Raw genomic sequence first — 19,640 nt, 5'->3', positions numbered from 1 at the left:
GCAACAGCCTCAACGGGTGTGGGGCAAAGTCAGGACATGCGGGGACCAAGCAGCAATCGGTATTGTAATTGTCAACTGTCGAAGCTGCGTTGGTAAAGTACCGGAACTTCAAGCGCTGATAGAAAGCACCGAAGCTGAAATCGTTATAGGTACAGAAAGCTGGCTTAAGCCAGAGATAAATTCTGCCGAAATTTTTACAAAGGTACAGACGGTGTTTAGAAAGGATAGATTGCATGCAACCGGTGGTGGAGTGTTCGTCGCTGTTAGTAGTAGTTTATCCTGTAGTGAAGTAGAAGTGGATAGTTCCTGTGAATTATTATGGGTGGAGGTTACACTAAACAACCGAACTAGGTTAATAATTGGCTCCTTTTACCGACCTCCCGACTCAGCAGCATTAGTGGCAGAACAACTGAGAGAAAATTTGGAATACATTTCACATAAATTTTCTCAGCATGTTATAGTCTTAGGTGGAGATTTCAATTTACCAGATATAGACTGGGACACTCAGATGTTTAGGACGGGTGGTAGGGACAGAGCATCGAGTGACATTATACTGAGTGCACTATCCGAAAATTACCTCGAGCAATTAAACAGAGAACCGACTCGTGGAGATAACATCTTGGACCTACTGATAACAAACAGACCCGAACTTTTCGACTCTGTATGTACAGAACAGGGAATCAGTGATCATAAGGCCGTTGCAGCATCCCTGAATATGGAAGTTAATAGGAATATAAAAAAGGGGAGAAAGGTTTATCTGTTTAGCAAGAGTAATAGAAGGCAGATTTCAGACTACCTAACAGATCAAAACGAAAATTTCTGTTCCGACACTGACAATGTTGAGTGTTTATGGAAAAAGTTCAAGGCAATCGTAAAATGCGTTTTAGACAGGTACGTGCCGAGTAAAACTGTGAGGGACGGGAAAAACCCACTGTGGTACAACAACAAAGTTAGGAAACTACTGCGAAAGCAAAGAGAGCTCCACTCCAAGTTTAAACGCAGCCAAAACCTCTCAGACAAACAGAAGCTAAACGATGTCAAAGTTAGCGTAAGGAGGGATATGCGTGAAGCGTTCATTGAATTCGAAAGTAAAATTCTATGTACCGACTTGACAGAAAATCCTAGGAAGTTCTGGTCTTACGTTAAATCAGTAAGTGGCTCGATACAGCATATCCAGACACTACGGGATGATGATGGCATTGAAACAGAGGATGACACGCGTAAAGCTGAAATACTAAACACCTTTTTCCAAAGCTGTTTCACAGAGGAAGACCGCACTGCAGTTCCTTCTCTAAATCCTCGCACAAACGAAAAAATGGCTAACATCGAAATAAGTGTCCAAGGAATAGAAAAGCAACTGGAATCACTCAATAGAGGAAAGTCCACTGGACCTGACGGGATACCAATTCGATTCTACACAGAGTACGCGAAAGAACTTGCCCCCCTTCTAACAGCCGTGTACCGCAAGTCTCTAGAGGAACGGAGGGTTCCAAATGATTGGAAAAGAGCACAGATAGTCCCAGTCTTCAAGAAGGGTCGTCGAGCAGATGCGCAAAACTATAGACCTATATCTCTTACGTCGATCTCTTGTAGAATTTTAGAACATGTTTTTTGCTTGCGTATCATGTCATTTCTGGAAACCCAGAATCTACTATGTAGGAATCAACATGGATTCCGGAAACAGCGATCGTGTGAGACCCAACTCGCCTTATTTGTTCATGAGACCCAGAAAATATTAGATACAGGCTCCCAGGTAGATGCTATTTTTCTTGACTTCCGGAAGGCGTTCGATACAGTTCCGCACTGTCGCCTGATAAACAAAGTAAGAGCCTACGGAATATCAGACCAGCTTTGTGGCTGGATTGAAGAGTTTTTAGCAAACAGAACACAGCATGTTGTTATCAATGGAGAGACGTCTACAGACGTTAAAGTAACCTCTGGCGTGCCACAGGGGAGTGTTATGGGACCATTGCTTTTCACAATATATATAAATGACCTAGTAGATAGTGTCGGAAGTTCCATGCGGCTTTTCGCGGATGATGCTGTAGTATACAGAGAAGTTGCAGCATTAGAAAATTGTAGGGAAATGCAGGAAGATCTGCAGCGGATAGGCACTTGGTGCAGGGAGTGGCAACTGACCCTTAACATAGACAAATGTAATGTATTGCGAATACATAGAAACAAGGATCCTTTATTGTATGATTATATGATAGCGGAACAAACACTGGTAGCAGTTACTTCTGTAAAATATCTAGGAGTATGCGTACGGAATGATTTGAAGTGGAATGATCATATAAAATTAATTGTTGGTAAGGCGGGTACCAGGTTGAGATTCATTGGGAGAGTGCTTAGAAAATGTAGTCCATCAACAAAGGAGGGGGCTTACAAAACACTCGTTCGACCTATACTTGAGTATTGCTCATCAGTGTGGGATCCGTACCAGGTCGGGTTGACGGAGGAGATAGAAAAGATCCAAAGAAGAGCGGCGCGTTTCGTCACCGGGTTATTTGGTAACCGTGATAGCGTTACGGAGATGTTTAATAAACTCAAGTGGCAGACTCTGCAAGAGAGGTGCTCTGCATCGCGGTGTAGCTTGCTGTCCAGGTTTCGAGAGGGTGCGTTTCTGGATGAGGTATCGAATATATTGCTTCCCCCTACTTATACCTCCCGAGGAGATCACGAATGTAAAATTAGAGATATTAGAGCGCGCACGGAGGCTTTCAGACAGTCGTTCTTCCCGCGAACCATACGCGACTGGAACAGGAAAGGGAGGTAATGACAGTGGCACGTAAAGTGCCCTCCGCCACACACCGTTGGGTGGCTTGCGGAGTATCAATGTAGATGTAGATGTAGATGTAGTATTACGTATATCTACATATTACTTTAATAATCAGTACTAATACACTCATCAAGTAAATATAGTCCTTTGGTCAATATTGAGATTACTCTGAAGGAATTCCGCTGACTAGTATGCTTCATTTTTAATCCAGATCTCTATCTGCTTAAATTTATAAAAAGGTAGCATTTTTACTGTTTGTGGTAGTTTATTGTACTGTTTTAACCTTTGATGTTCATGACTCTTGTTCAGCAGTTATTGCCTGGAAAGTAGTACACCTTATGGCAGTTTTTTGTTTTTTGTATTGTGCAGATTTGCATTCAATCCCAGACTAAATTTGTTTTCTTTGCTTGGTTTTTACAGAAATCGCTATGGCCCAGTCCTAAGATATATGCGACTGCTTTCTTCTGCCATCTGAATACATAGTTTGACACTGGTGACCTGTAGACAGTTTTGTAAAATCAGTAGAAACTGTTGTCAATTCTCGCACCACTTAGGTCTGTTCAAAAAATTCTGGAACTTTGTCCACGAAATTTTTCTACGTTTACCTTTTCCTTGTTGTGCATGGTCTCCTTTTAAATACTCTCCTCCACAATTGATAACCTCTCCCAAAACCATTTCTACCTCCAGAAGCAGTCTTTGTATGGCTCTTGCTGGATCATGTGAAGTGCCACCTGCTAATTTTCTTTTATCTCACCTATCATTGCAACTTTACGTCCTTTCAACTGGGTTTTAAACTTTGGGGGGAGGGGGGCGGGGAGAAAAAAAGGGGGGGGGGCAAGGTCTGTAGAGTATGGAGGATGAGGCAGCTCGCTGATTTTGTTTTTTGTGCATTAGTCATGAACCATTGGGGATGAGTGTGTGGGTGCATTATCATGATGCAAGAGCCAAGAATTGTCTTGCCACATTTCACGCCATTTCCTTCTCACATTTTCTCACAGGAATCGCAACACATCCCAGTGGCACTATTGATTAACAGTTTGTCACTGTAGCACAAATTCATGATGAACTAATCCCTCAAAGTCAAAGAAAACTATCAGCTTGGCTTTGATGTTTGATCTGACATGATGAGCTTTTTTGGTCTCGGAGAACCTTTCCTGACCCATTGTGAAGAGTGAACCTTGTCTCAACATCATAAGCGTAGGCCCACATCTCATCAGTTATGATTCTCTTAAGAAACATCTCATTCTCATTTGCACAATCCAAAAGCGCTTTGCAAATTGTGAGGCAAAGGTCTTTCTGGTCTTGACTCATGAGCCATGGGATGAATTTGGTGACAATGTGATGCATTCCAAGACACTATGTCAGGATTTCATGACACAATCCAACTGAAATGTCACATTCTTCTCCAATCTCTTGGACAGTCAGTCTTGACATTGCTGACATGAGCACCATCGGTAGACGGTGAAGGCATGTTGACTATCAACGAGGGTCATCTTCAACAATTATCTGACCATTTTTAAGCCGTGTGAACCATTCATAACACTGAGTACGGCTTAAGCACTCATCATGATAGGCTTCCTGCATCTTTTGGTGTGTCTCTGTAAAGATTTTCTTGAGTTTCATGCAAAATTTAATATGGTTGTGTTGTTCCTCTACTCTGCCACCTCGAAATTCGCAAACTGTGTGACATAATGTTCTACCCAGTACAGCATAGAACAATAACTAACAGACATACAGCAATGAAACTTCCGGCAGTTGCACATTAAATACAGCAGACATGTGTGGAGATGCCAACTACATTTTGCTCCAACACAGCATTGGCGCAAAATTACCAATTTTCTGGAATTTTTCGAACAGATCTCATATTTGAGATTAACGTTAACACTCCACAGTTTGCATGTAAATAATGCGGCTAGTTTGCTGAAGTTATTGTCATCGTCATCGTCCTCATCTTCGTTTCCCTTTTACCCAACACCAAGCCGAATTGGGACGTTGGTAATACTTCTCCACTTTACTTTGAGCCATTCTTCATCTGTAATTGTATTCCAGTCAGTGTTTCTTCTTTGTTAACTGGTCATGATCACATCAAACAAACTTGCTATGGGCCTCTTTCCCATTATTTTTGCAACTTGTGCTATGAGTGTGAGCAGTTAATAGTCATCACATACTCTCCTGCCACACTTCTTGAACACTGGAATTATTATTCCTTTTCCCCACTCTTTAGGCATACATTTCTTAGTCCGTAAGCATCTTAGCAATCTACTGTATAGCCATTGTAGTTCAGTAGATCCAGCTGCCTTTATCATCTCCACATGTATTTCGCTTACCCTAGCTACGTACCTTCCCTGTTTTCATCCTCCTAACTGCTAGTTCCACTTCTAATATTGTAGTATCTTAGCTGGAGTCAATGAAATTAATGTAACTTGACTGATTAGTGAGCCTTTAAATTTTCTGTAAATTGCGAGAATGTTCTGCATAAAGGAAAGACGAGGATAATAATCAGGATAATATGTGAAAGAATGGGTCTATACCCTAATAAAATTTTAGACTAAGATGACCATTAATTATAAAAATATTATATAACTGCAATTGGCTCATTTATTACAGAGTGAAGACATGAACATGCAACCAAAAATATTTATACTGGTCCAGCCATTGTAACCTAAAGTCCTGTGTAAGGGGGCGACTGCAAAAGGTGGTTGGCTGGAATATGGCTGAGATTGATTCTGCCCTAGACCACTGCGCAATAATGATGTTGCTCTTTTCACAGAACTGAGACTATAAGCTATACATGATATTGTGGAGCAGGCCATTGTATCAATGAGCTCGGGTCCTGAATGGAGTGAAATGGTAGTTGTCTGCAATTCTGTTTTCAGTGCGCAGTGCTGAAGGTGTGAATAACATTTGACACATTATGCAGTGGTGGGGAAGGTGCCTTGCATGCAAAGTGTCATAAGCAAACAAGTAGCGATACAAGGCCATGCATGCGGCAGATGGTCCAGGTCACAATTTTAGTTTTTTCTCTAGGCCACAGGCAGTAGCAGACCACTTGCAAGAGTCTGCAGCTATCAAACACTTCTGTAGTGAACTGGTTGTCAGGTTTTGGTAAGATTCTTGAAAAACTGTTTCTTAGGAGACAGCCTTCTTAAGTAAAGAAATGATAATAAGTGATTCACAACATGGTTTCAGAACTGGCAGATCAGCACAGTCAGCTATTTTCACCATCCTAGATGAAATTCTAGCTGCCGCATATAATAAGCAACATCTTTCTAAGATATTTCTTGACCTTTGTAAAGCTTCCGATGTAATAGATCATGACATCCTGTTGCAGTAGCTAAGAAATAAAAGGCCTACAAAACAGGTAGTTCCACTCTTACCTGCACGATCATCAACAAATTGCTCAAATAAAATACAAAGATATAAAAATTCACAAAATTTCTAATTTGTATAGTAATGCACAAAAAAATTAGATATGGAGTCCCTCAACAGTTAGTCCTTGGGCCCATTCTTTTCATTATTTATGTTAATAACCTTTCAGAAAAGTCAACTAAAAGGACAACAGTACTTTTTGCAGATGACACAAATATCCTAATTAAGTCATGTGATAAAGACAGCCTACAAAAAACAGCTACAGATGTAATACAAGATATAACACAGTGTTTCAGTACAAATAAGTTAATGATACATTTTGAAAAAACTGTGTCAGTCAGTTTTTATACTTAACAGAAACTCCATCCGGCAACATCAATTTTTAACGCTGATGGAAAAACTGTCTCATCTGCAAATGTGACAAAATTTTTAGGTATATGTATCCAGATTAACGTGAAACAGGAGACAGCCACTAATAATGTAAATAAAAGGTTGAATCACTCACATGTGCTGTAAGAATCCTCTCACAAAATGCAAGTCATGCGTCAGTACCATCACAGTATCCATTCACTACGGATGGGGAACTCCATATGTAGCACAAAAACATTTAGGCTACAAAAAAGATTGTTAGAATAACAACACATGCTAAATACAAAGACTTATATAGATCAGTATTTAAAGAGTCTCAGTATACTGCCCCTCCCTCTTATATATATCTATGAAAAAGTAAAATATCTTCAAGTGTAATTGAGATTTCCATTTTCATGATACTAGACTGCCCCCTCCCCATGAACCATGGACCTTGCCGTTGGTGGGGAGACTTGCATGCCTTAGTGATACAGATAGCTGTACCGTAGGTGCTACCACAATGGAGGGGTATCTGTTGAGAGGTCAGACAAACGTGTGGTTCCTGAAGAGGGGCAGCAGCCTTTTCAGTAGTTGCAGGGGCAACAGTCTGGATGATTGGCTGATCTGGCCTTGTAACACTAACCAAAATGGCCTTGCTGTGCTGGTACTGCGAACGGCTGAAAGCAAGGGGAAACTACAGCCGTAATTTTTCCCGAGGGCATGCAGCTTTACTGTATGGTTAAATGATGATGGTGTCCTCTTGGGTAAAATATTCCAGAGGTAAAATAGTCCCCCATTCGGATCTCCGGGCGGGGACTACTCAGGAGGACGTTGTTATCAGGAGAAAGAAAACTGGTGTTCTATGGGTCGGAACGTGGAATGTCAGATCCCTTAATCAGGCAGGTAGGATAGAAAATTTAAAAAAGGAAATGGATAGGTTAAAGTTAGATATAGTGGGAATTAGTGAAGTTCAGTGGCAGGAGGAACAAGACTTTTGGTCAGGTGAATACAGGGTTATAAATATAAAATCAAATAGGGGTAATGCAGGAGTAGGTTTAATAAAGAATAAAAAAGTAGGAGTGCGAGTAAGCTACTACAGACAGCATAGCAAATGCATTATTGTGGCCAAGATAGATACAAAGCCCATGCCTACCACAGTAGTACAAGTTCATATGCCAACTAGCTCCGCGGATGATTAAGGAATTGATGACATGTATGATGAGATAGAAGAAATCGTGCAGATAGTGAAGGGAAGTGAAAATTTAATAGTCACGGGTGACTGGAATTCGATAGCAGGCAAAGGAAGAGAAGGAAACGTAGTAGGTGAATGTGGAATGGGGTTGAGGAGTGAAAGAGGAAGCCGCCTGGTAGAATTTTGCACAGAGCATAACTTAATCATAGCTAACACTTGCTTCAAGAATCATAAAAGAAGGTTGTTTACATGGAAGAACCCTGGAGATACTAGAAAGTTTCAGGTAGATTATATAATGGTAAGACAGAGATTTAGGAACCAGGTTTTAAATTGTAAGCTATTCCCAGTTGGTTATGAACTGTAGATTGAAACTGAAGAAACTGCAAAAAGATGGGAATTGAAGGAAATGGGATCTCGCTAAATTGAAAGAACCAGAGGTTGTAGAGGGGTTCAGGGAGAGCATTAGGGAATGATTGATAAGAATGGGGGAAAGAAATACAGTAGAAGAAGAATGGGTAGCTTTGAGGGATGAAATAGTGAAAGCACCAGAGGATCAAGTAGGCTAAAAAGACGAGGGCTAATAGAAATCCTTGGGTAACAGAAGAGATATTTAATTTAATTGATGAAAGGAGAAAATACAAAAATGCAGTAAATGAAGCAGGCAAAAAGGAGTACAAACGTCTCAAAAATTAGATTGACAGGAAGTGCAAAATGGCTAAGCAGGGATGGCTAGAGGACAAATGTAAGGATGTAGAAGCATGTATCACTAGGGGTAAGATAGATACTGCCTACAGGAAAATTAAAGAGACCTTTGGAGAAAGAAGAACCACTTGCATGAATATCAAGAGCTCAGATGGGAACCCAGTTCTAAGAAAAGAAGGGAAAGCAGAAAGGTGGAAGGAGTATATAGAGTGTCTATACAAGGGCAATGTTCTTGAGGACAATATTATGGAAATGGAAGAGGAGATAGAAGAGAGATGAAATGGGAGATATGATACTGCGTGAAGAGTTTGACAGAGCACTGAAAGACCTAAGTCGAAATAAGGCCGTGGGAGTAGACAACATTCCATTAGAACTACTGATAGCCTTGGGAGAGCCAGTCCTGACAAAACTCTACCATCTGGTGAGCAAGATGTATGAGACGGGTGAAATACCCTCAGACTTCAAGAAGAATATAATAATTCCAATCCCACAGAAAGCAGGTGCTGACAGATGTGAAAATCACCAAACTATCAGTTTAATAAGCCACTGCTGCAAAATAATAATGCGAATTCTTTACAGATTAATGTAAAAACTTGTAGAAGCCGACCTCGGGGAAGGTCAGTTTGGATTCCGTAGAAATATTGGAACACGTGAGGCAGTACTCCAATTTTAGTTAGTTTTCGCCTTCCACTATCGTTGTGTTCCTTAGATTGCATCTCTTTTATTCCCCCTGTGCATCCGTTTTGGCCTTTTCGTACTTCTCACACATATTTGGGTGTAATTTTGTGTAATTTTCGGGCGTAATTCTACTTTATTACGTAATTTTTATCATTTTTGCACCACCATGGGTCCTTGCTCCTTCCATCTGTGTCAATACAGAAAAGTTTCCTTATCCCTAGCCAGATCCCAGACCCACATACTGTTCCTGTGTTGTTGCTTGGCTCATGAAATCCCCCCTAATGGCCTTACCATCAAATTACCCATTTCTGGTTGCCACCACTCCTTCCACAATGACCTCCACCTGTTCAGATTCCGCCAATCCTTAGCCCTCACCAACATAGTCCAGCAAAACCATATCAACCAAGCCCAATCCTCCTTGCAGTCCTTCTCTCCATTTGCAAAATTCTCCTGCTATGTAATCCCAAATTGCTGGAAGCCATTCCACTCATTGAAACTATTGCCCTGCAGGAACTTGAGCAACATGCTCAACGCCACCTCAAGAAGCTCTCCATCCTGCTCACTTCCTACTCCCACCTCAGAGTACCACTGTCCTCCACTTCTACAACAACCTCCAAACCTCCCCCACACCCCCTCATAGCTGACAAACCCTGTGTCTCAGACCTACTACACTTACCCCACCCTCCAAAACTACCTCCCACCACCACACAGAACTCAAAACCTAAACAGACCCGCAACACAGTCATGAACCTTTCCTCTAGAAGCTTTAGTCCCACAGAAATATCAGTCCTTTCGAAAGGCCTCACCTGTTGCCCCACTCCCAAATTCAGCCATGCAGGATTAGTTAAAGACCTTCTCTCCTTCTGCCGTCCCCTACAGTGGAAACACTTTTTTGCCACCAATCGACCAATCAGATTTAACCAAAGACTAATATTGAACCTTGCCTAACTCAGTTCACTCCTCCAACCAACCGTGATCCACCCACCTCTGCCCCCTGTTAACTTTTGAGAATTTCTTATCATCGAATCTTGCCTCCTCATCATTCCCCAAATCCTTCAACATGCATACTAACCTTACATCTGCAGAAAGAACTGCAGTCCACCATCTAAAAACTGATCCCGGTCTTATAATCCTACCTCCAGACAAAGGCTCCACCACCGTTGTTTTGAACTGCAAGGATTACATGGCAGAAGGACTCCAACAGCTGTGAGATACTTCCACCTACAAACCATGCTACAATGATCCCATTCCAACAGTCCAGCAGGATCTCCAGTCACTACTCAAATCCTTAGGCCCATCCCAGAACAGGGTGTATACGACCCGGGACATCCGGGAAAAACCCAGGAATTTTTTCGTCCGGGAGAAAACCGTGAAAAACCCGGGAATTCTTTAGAATTCCCAGTTTTTTTCATTGTTTTAGTTACCAGTTAAATTTTTGTGATTTTGACTGGTAAGGACCAATATTCTAATGAAGGATATTACTGTATCCCACTTCTGCAGAATAATACTGCAGCAACAAAACATGAACAAGAGAAAAAAACAACACGAGAATAAAACTTCAGTTGCAAAGGAAATGCACCGTATACAACAACAAAACACAGTTCTGATACAAGCGTCTGCCAACGAAAGTGTGTCAAAGGCTTTAGGAAGAATATGCAGTGCTTCCTAACAACAAATTGCCTCCGATGAGTGGGATGTGACAGCTGTTTACATTAGATTTATTTGAGCAGCTGCAGGCGGGCTCTTGCGCATCCGCAGTTGAGTCGCGTATGGGTAGTACCTTCTCCTGCTTCTGGCTAGCTCCACTATCTAAATTGCTCTGGTTTGGAAATATCGTAGATCCGGGGATGATGCACAGAGCAGTCTGAGTTGTAGTGGGGAGGTGGGTAGTCTCTACGTGACCTGTGTTTATGTTCAGTGATTTTGCTATTTCCTCTTCGTTTATTGCTCTCACATTAAATGAAAACAAAATGAATTTCTGTGGCCGAGAGCTACCAAATGAATAAAAATACGCTCACATAATTACGGAAGGCTAAAAAAAATGTTGTTAGTTTCAGGTTTTATTTCTATCTTTCTGACAATAAAGCATCGATCGCCTTGCAGAACAATGAAGTTATTTTTGCCAGTTTGCTAAAGAGATTTGGCTTTTATTAATATTTTGCGCTGAGGCAGTCAGTTTATTTGAAACGAAGTGTTTAATTTCACACTGTTGGCTAGTTTCAACTGTTCGCTGCATTTCAAGTGCACGTTTTCCATCTTCTAGCTCATATGGCATTATGCCATAAAGAACTAAAGATGAGATAATACAGTACTGGTACTAAAGAAAAATTTACATCCGAATCTGGACATACAATTGTGCACTTTAAGCCGAATTATGCATTTTAGTATGGTTCACGAAGTTCAGACGCTCTTGAAGTATCCTCTTTTGTCTTGTTTCTTTTATGACTTAATGCAAGATCTTTTAATGTTTTACACTTACGGGCTTCCTACGTCATCGTAGCTGCGCAGGCACATTGATGCCTGTTATCTGGCGCTCTCTGGCAACTGCTGAAACGAACCAAATTCTAACAAGTCACAGGAAAATATTGCGAATGGTGGTTTGAAAAGTGTTACTTTCAAAGTAAATTTCCTTTTACGCAAGATAAACTATGTACGATGAATTTCTTAAATCACAGAGCGTTTGACTCTCATTTAAAAATCAACTCCTTGAGGACGACCATCTAGAAGAATTTAGAGCCCAGAAGATCAGACATTTACGTCTTTATTAAAAATTTTACTGGCACATTTGTGTGATGTATCTTAAAGTGTAACACGCGCAAAAAGGTCAGCATTATATGTAGAAGCTTAGCTTCTCTTGCAGCTTATTAATCTTAGAGACCAATATTATTTGTGAAAGCTTTCAACACTATGTATATTAATTTAAACCATTAACTTTTCCTTTTTATGTGTTTGTGCTACTGAAGAGTGATCTTGCTGTTGGTTGGCTACGTCACGTGTTCTATGCTGTCATCAGCTGGCGAGATCAAGTGTCTAAAGTGCCGGCAAATTCTACGTCTGTGTAGAAAACCATAAACATTCTAAGGATTGATAAGTTTTACAGTGCCGAGGAAAAGTATACTGTTACTTAACACCGAAAAAGTGTATTTTCACCTGGGAGAAAGTGTATTTTCAACTGGGAAATCCGGGAATTTTTTTTCCTTGTCCATGTATACACCCTGCAGAACCTCTCCCCAGAGTCCATCTCCCTACTTACCCCTACCACTCCCCACACTCCCACCTTCTACATGCTTCCTAAAGTCCATTAACCTAACCACCCAGGAGGCCCCATTGTGGCTGCTTACTGTGCCCCCACTGCGAGAATCTCTGCTCTTGTAGACCAACACCTTCAACCTATTACCCGGAATGTATCCTCCTATATAAAAGATACCAACCATTTCCTCAACCAACTCTCCACAGTTCATTTCCCTTTACCACACGGTGCCCTGCTCGTCACTATTGATGCCACCTCCCTGTATACTAACATTCCTAATGCACATGTCCTTACTGCTATCGCACACTACCTTTCCAGACGCCCTATGGATTCCAAACCAACAACCTCCTTCCTAGTCTCCATGACCAACCATATCCTCTCCCACAATTACTTCTCCTTTGAAGGCATTACCTACAAACAAATCTGCAGTGCGGCTATGGGCACGTCCCCCCCCCCCCCCCCCCCCCCCCCTTCATGGCACCATCCTATGCCAACCTATTCATGGGCCATCTAGGGGAATCCTTCCTAAAATCCCAGAATCCTAACCCCCTCACCTGGTTCAGATTCATTGAAGACATCTTTGCTATTTGGATTGAAGGTAAGGACACCTTATTCACATTCCTCCAGAATCTCAACAACTTTTCCACCATTTGCATCACCTGGTCCTACTCAACCCAACAAGCCACCTTCCTAGAGGTTGACCTCCACCTCAGAGATGGCTGCATCAGTACTTCCATCCATATCAAACCTACTAACCACCAGCAATACCTCCGTTTGACAGCTGCCACCCATCACATACCAAGAATTCCCGTGCGTACAGCCTAGCCACCCATGGTCATCACATCTGCAGTGATGAGCAGTCCTTCTCTAAATATACCAAGGGGCTCACTGAAGCCTTCACTGGCTGTAATTATCCTCCCATCCTTGTACAAAAACAAATCTCCTGTGCTTTATCTTTCCAGTCTCTCACCACCTCCCAAAGTCCCACAGTCCGGTCACAGAGGATCATTCCCCTTGATAACTCATTACCGTCCGGGACTAGAACAACTGAATTACATTCTCCGCCAGGGTTTCGATTACCTCTCGTCATGCCCTGAAATGAGAAATGTCCTACCCACTGTCCTTCCCACCCCTTCTGCCATGGTATTCCGCCGTCCACCGAACCTACACAATATACTCATCCATCCTTACACAACCCCTGCTCCCAATCCCTTACCTCATGGCTCATACACCTCACCACCTACTCCACTCCGATCACTAACATCATCTAACACATCAAAGGCAGGACTACCTGTGAAACCAGTCATGTGATTTACAAGGTAAGCTGCAACCACTGTGCTGCATTCTCTGTAGGCATGACAGCAAACAAGCTTTCTGTCCGCATGAACGGTCACTGACAAAACTGTGACCAAAAAACAAGTGGACCACCCTGTTGCTGAATACGTTGCCAAACATGATACCCCTCATCTCAATCACTGCTTCACAGCCTGTTCTGTATGGATCCTTCCCCCAACACCAGCTTTTCTGACTTGGTCAGGTGGGAACTTTCCCTGCAATACATCCTACGTTCCCGTAACCCTCCTGGCCTCAACCTTCGTTAGTCACTGTCCTCCCCCATCCAGCCACCTCCCTGTTCCCATTCCAGCACTACACAGCCGTCATTTCACCGCCACACCCAGACCCAGTCTTTTAATTTATTTTTATTTTTATTTCTCTCCTTTCTGCTACTTATTCGCTCCCCCCTCCGCACCTTCTCTCCTGCCCTCGGTCTAAACTGCAACACTTCACTGTCTGCCACTCTCACCATACTATCCCTCCCCCTTCCCGTCCCAGCCTCCTCCTTACCCCCACCCAATCGCCACTCCCATCATGCACTGGTGCTGCTGCTTGCTGTGTAGTTTCAGCTCTCTGTGACTGCAGACGTATGTGCAAGTTGCGTTTGCGCGAGTGTGTGTGTGTGTGTGTGTGTGTGTGTGTGTGTGTGTGTGTGTGTGTGTGTGTCTACTGCTGACAAAAGGCTTAATGGCCGAAAGCTATGACTGTGTAAATCTTTTTATTGTGCCTATCGCGACTCATCATCTCCGCTATATGGTGAATAGCAACTTTCCTTCTCTGGTATTGAGGTAAAAATGATATTTTTCAAAAATCATTGCTCCTCAATAATGCATATCTCTAAAAATGTTGAGAATTTGACAGATAAATATAGACAATTAGACATGAAATTCAAGTATGTTTCATTTTTATTTTGAATATTTTTTCTAAAGTGCACCATTTCTGAGATATAAATGTAAAAGGAAAAATAGGACCTATCCATCTTTTAGTATGTTTGCCTCCTAACTACTCCTAACAAAGTCCTGAAGTCAAAAATTCTCACATGTTCCATGCATATTTAGTGCACTTACTGATTGGATTAATTAAAAATTCCTGAAGGAAGTCAAAATTGCACTCAGTTCGGTGCTAGAGTTGTAAGCAGCAATGTGTTAGTTTCTCTCTAAAATGTGTTGGGCTGTGCCATGTTAATGCTCATTCTGCATTTACTGCATCTTGTCCTCTATTTTTTTCTGGTCCATTATTTTCACTGTATATCTATGCATACAATTTGATGTCACACTTCGTGTGTTGTTATAACATCTTGGTAGTACTTCAAAAATTATGCAGTGCCACTAGTGGTGCATTAATGAAGACAAATGTGTGGTACAGTCTGCATAGAAAAAGGCAGGGAGTAGGTTACAGTGCCAGTTTGCTCTCTCTCTGTCTGTCTATCTGTCTGTTATCTTAGTCCTATACAACTTGCTTTATATTTGTTCTTAAAGCATTTAGCAGTGATGGTGTGGTATGTTCCACTTAGGGGTGTTGTTCTGTTTGTAATTTCACTTGAAAAGTTGGCACAGAAACATGCATGATCATACGTGTTCTCTGTCTAATAAAATGTGAGCAAAAGTGTGGTAAACCAAAAACCATTGCTAATTGTTCTGTTCACATTTCACAACACACATGACAGACAGAAATAATGAAATGGTTGTATTGGCTACTCTCTCTCTCTCTCTCTCTCTCTCTCTCTCTCTCTCTCTCTCTCGTTACAGCACATCTCATTCACCCTCATATATGCACAAGTCACTGATTATAGATAAGTTCATGCCATACAATGTTCCTTGATGTGGTTGTGAATGCTGTCAGAAATTTGTTTGAAAGTTTTTCATTATTTTCTTACCAATGAGAACTCATTTGAGAGCTTATTTTTATGGACTTCCTTTCAGCATCCTACATAACTGTCACAAAGTATTCTTCAAGCAACTATCCAGCTGGTTATTGTGCGGTGTTCTAGAATGTGGTGATGAATTTCTCATAAAGCAGCAAAAGAAAGAAGATACTGCTCCATCACAGTCCTCACTGGGAACTGAAACCTTTGTGTCGGTATGTAACTGAATTCTTTTAGTTCATACTGATTCTGTTATTTAAGAACATCATATAGATATATTAAAAAACCTACTCATGAAGTGGCAGCAAGAGAAAAGACACAAAAGATGTGAAAACATGTGAGCTTTCAGAGCCAGTGGCTCCTCCTCCTGGCAGGAGGGTTGAAGGGAAAGAAAAAGGTTACTGGACAGGATGAGAAGGAAAGCCTCCCTTCGACCTTTCTGCAGGGAGGACGAGCCTCTAGCTCTTAAAGCTCACATGTTTCAAAGTCTTTTTCATATGATTTTGTTGTTTGATTGATTTAGCCTTTTTTGTCCATGAAGATCTAAATTAACTGAGCCTCGAAAATATTTTCTGCATCAAGGAGAGAAACTATTTGAAATCTTTGTAGTTCTGCCACTATTATGGATATAAGGACAACACTTTTGAAAACTTTAGTTCCTGCTTTAATAAGAAACTGTTAAATAGCTCTTTAAAAAAGGTTTGTACCTCTGTTCAAATTCAATAAGTATTCAGAGATTCTTGGTTTTTAGCTGGGCACACACATTTTTTCTATGCTTCTAAATGGATAATGTTACAAAAATATATGTAATAGTTATGTTCTATTATTAGTTTTCACCTCAGAAACTCATTTTACTCGCTTTTCCCTAAAACATTGAGCTAATTATTCTTTCCTCTTTTTTTTCAATTTTTAATCTTTTGTGTGTGTGTGTGTGTGTGTGTGTGTGTGTGTGTGTGTGTGTGTATGTGTGTGTGTATGTGTGTGTGTTTGTGTGTCTTATAGATAGGAATTAAGTATGGATAGACAAAAATTATTTGTTACTGCAAATCAAGAGTACCACTTTGCAGGAAACAATCCATTACTCCCTTTCATTCCTTTATCAAATGCATATAGCCTCAGTACCCATGGGTATGTCTTTCACAATGAAAAGTAAGAGTTAAATTCTATCAGACTATCTTAGAAACTGGTTTCTTCTGGCATTTATTACCATGAGGACAACAGACTTGTTGCCATTGTGAGCAAGAAAACAACTAGTACTCCCGTTATCATCCAGTCTTTGAAGAACTCAACCATATCTTTCACATGGATTTTACTACTGCCAACTGAAATAAGGAATATGATACTCAAAGCTGCCCCCCCCCCCCCCTCCTTTCTCTTAAAAGTCCTGTTATTCTGTTGCCTATGCAACCCATGAAAAATTATAGCCTTATGCCACCCCAGTGATAATTCCCCTGTGGATGATTAAGGTGCAGAACTTCTTCTGTACAACTACTGCCATTTCTTTTTGCAACTGTTCATGGGCATTTTCTATCTGACCAAAGAAAGAGCCATTGTGAAAGCTCTTGGGTGTGTGGTATCTACCAATTGTACTGTAACTACTGTACAGCAACTAAGCAGTTGCTTCTTTGCAAAAATTGCCACTGCCAAACTGGGGTTACATTTAAACTCAACAATCTGCATGCTGAACTTCTTGCACACCACATCATCTTTAACTTCAGTAACTGCAACTGCTTCAATGCAAGTGTCATTTGAATTCTGCTGCCCACTCCTGCACTCCTATCAAAGTACCTCTAACTTCCACAGCTGGTAACAGTTCCTTCAGCATGTCCTCCATTCTCACAACCCACAACCTACCTTTCTACTAGTCTCCATCCTTTGGTACAATTTCTCAGTCAATTTTCCTCACCATTTTCTGTCTTGTCAGTTTTTACCCCATTCATGCTCTGTTTAAAAGTTTTTCTTCACTTTCTCCTGTACATTCTCTCTCTCTCTCTCTCTCTCTCTCTCTCTCTCTCTCTCTCTCTCCCCCCCCCCCCCCCCCCCCTCTCTCCCACTTTCTCAGTTTTGTGATTGTTACTCTATTTAATCATCATTTTGCTGCTGAAAGGCACTGCCATCTCCTGTCCTGCCACCCAGTACTTCTCTATCCTGAGGACTGCATTTTTGGGTGCATGTCTGAGTGTGGCTGATAGTGTCTGACAGTCAGAGGCTAGTGAAATTTCTATGTTGTTATGGGTGTCCAAGTGCCATACATCAGTCAAATGCAGGTGGGTCATTGCCTTTCCTAATTTTTGTTCATTATACCACTCTGAAATTTCCAGTACTGTCACAGTATATATTTAAAAATTTTATTAAAGTTTCATTTTATAACACTTGAGATATTTGTGTATTGAAAGTGCATTATGTATCAGATTACATTTTACTTTCTACATTATACATAACACTAATGAAGTGTTAAGAATAGTTATTGTTTTCTTGGTAATAATACAGAAGTGGTTACTGTAACATTGACAATGTGTTTCTATTGTGTTGTCCAGCAACTGAGATGTATAATTTTTTATTAATTCTGTAATGATTTCTAACAGTTCTGACTTTAACGTATTACTTATTTACAGAGGAATGAGAGTCTGGTTAAGTATCCCACATATAATGACTATTTTATTGACTTCAGTGTTGTGCCTCCGTATATCTCAATATCATCTGCATACAAAATTTTGTTCATTGGACAAACAATTCTTATGTTCAGAAGTGATCCTCGAGAAAAGAAAGGTAATGTTTTGTAGTTTCGGTACCATAATTACAGTGTCTCATAATTTAGCATTTTGTATGCTAATAATTATCTTTGCAGTTAAGAAACACAAGAGTGTTGCCACCATTTGGGGTGACAGGGAAAATGAGTTTTGTTTGAAGTTGAAAGAGCTGCAGGCGATGGATACCTTCAATGTCTCACAGTTTGAAAATACGATTGAGGAAATTCGGCTTTGTGTTACCGAGGTTAGTGCTGTTTCTTTTAGGTTACATGTGTTTGTACCAAAAATAATTCACTTGGAAGATGCAAAGAATGAATTTTATACTTACACTTGTGATGAGTTACCACATTTTTGTTCTGTATGTGAAAGCGGTGTGAACATGCATCTTTGTACTCATCTTACTGCTAATGTGGTTAAACAGAGTTAATTCACTAGGATTAGGAGGAGGGAGGGCCCGATGGAGCGTTGACCTAGAAGCCAAAATTGTCAAAAAAAGTGTGTGTGTGTGTGTGTGTGTGTGTGTGTGTGTGTGTGTGTGTGTGTGTAAAAATCAGTCTCTTACAGTTAATATGATCACCAGTAGAAGAAATCAAGTGCTACCAGAGAACCTTCCTGCAACGTGGCACTGAAACAAGGGGGTTTGAATAGTGCATCTAACCTACATAGGGGCTGAAATAAGTTTCTACTGCTTTATGTCAAAAGCTGCTGCGTGTTCATCAAATCTAGTTGCGAAACCTTATGTTTGATATGGTGCTGTTTAAGATTTTGTGTTTGGTGATAGTTTGTGCAAAATCTGTGCTGTGGTGTCACAGAGGTGTGGGATTACCAGTAGGCATGACTGTCTTTGTCTATTCTGAAGTATGTTTCTGTGATAGAGGTTGCGGTGGAAGTCATCAGTTTTCCATATTGTACAGTCAGGTAGAGCAGTCTGACTAGTGCTTTTATTTATTTATTTTTATCTGCTGAATATACAGGTTATTAAAAACAAGAGTATTCCATATTTTGAGAGTGGTGGTATGGACAAAAACAAGAAAGAAAAAACCAGTAAAGATAGGCTCTAAAACTAAGCGCTACGAGGGCTATCCACAAAGTACATTACGTTTTGGAATTAAAAATAAATAAAGTATTGGAAATTTTTTTTATTATATAAAGATGAAAATCACACTTAAATACTACTTTTCTACATAGTTGTCATTGAAGTTAAGGCACTTATTGTAGAGATGGACGAGCTTGGAAATTCCTTCGCCGTAAAATTCGGCCGCCTGCGCCTTCAACCACGTGGTTACCTCTTCTTGAAGCTGTGCGTCGTCATCAAAACGCTGCATAGCCAACCACTTCTTCATTGCTGGGAATAAGCGGAAGTCGCTCGGTGC

The 19,640-nt window shown here is 40.9% G+C and overlaps 1 protein-coding gene across 1 annotated transcript in view; it reads left to right on the top strand.

Moving 5' to 3' along the window:
- LOC126481466 (gamma-tubulin complex component 4) overlaps positions 1–19,640 on the top strand; it is a 178,004-nt gene that overhangs the window by 75,815 nt on the left and 82,549 nt on the right. The window contains exons 5-7 of the mRNA XM_050105242.1: positions 15,576–15,732; positions 18,133–18,286; positions 18,366–18,511. Coding sequence (XP_049961199.1) covers positions 15,576–15,732; positions 18,133–18,286; positions 18,366–18,511 — 457 coding nt within the window. The remainder of the gene's footprint in view (positions 1–15,575; positions 15,733–18,132; positions 18,287–18,365; positions 18,512–19,640) is intronic.

This window comes from Schistocerca serialis, chromosome 5 (assembly GCF_023864345.2).
Source record: "Schistocerca serialis cubense isolate TAMUIC-IGC-003099 chromosome 5, iqSchSeri2.2, whole genome shotgun sequence".
Taxonomy (NCBI): domain Eukaryota; kingdom Metazoa; phylum Arthropoda; class Insecta; order Orthoptera; family Acrididae; genus Schistocerca; species Schistocerca serialis.
The sequence above is the reverse complement of the archived record's forward strand: the minus strand, read 5'-3'. Positions and strand labels throughout refer to the sequence as shown.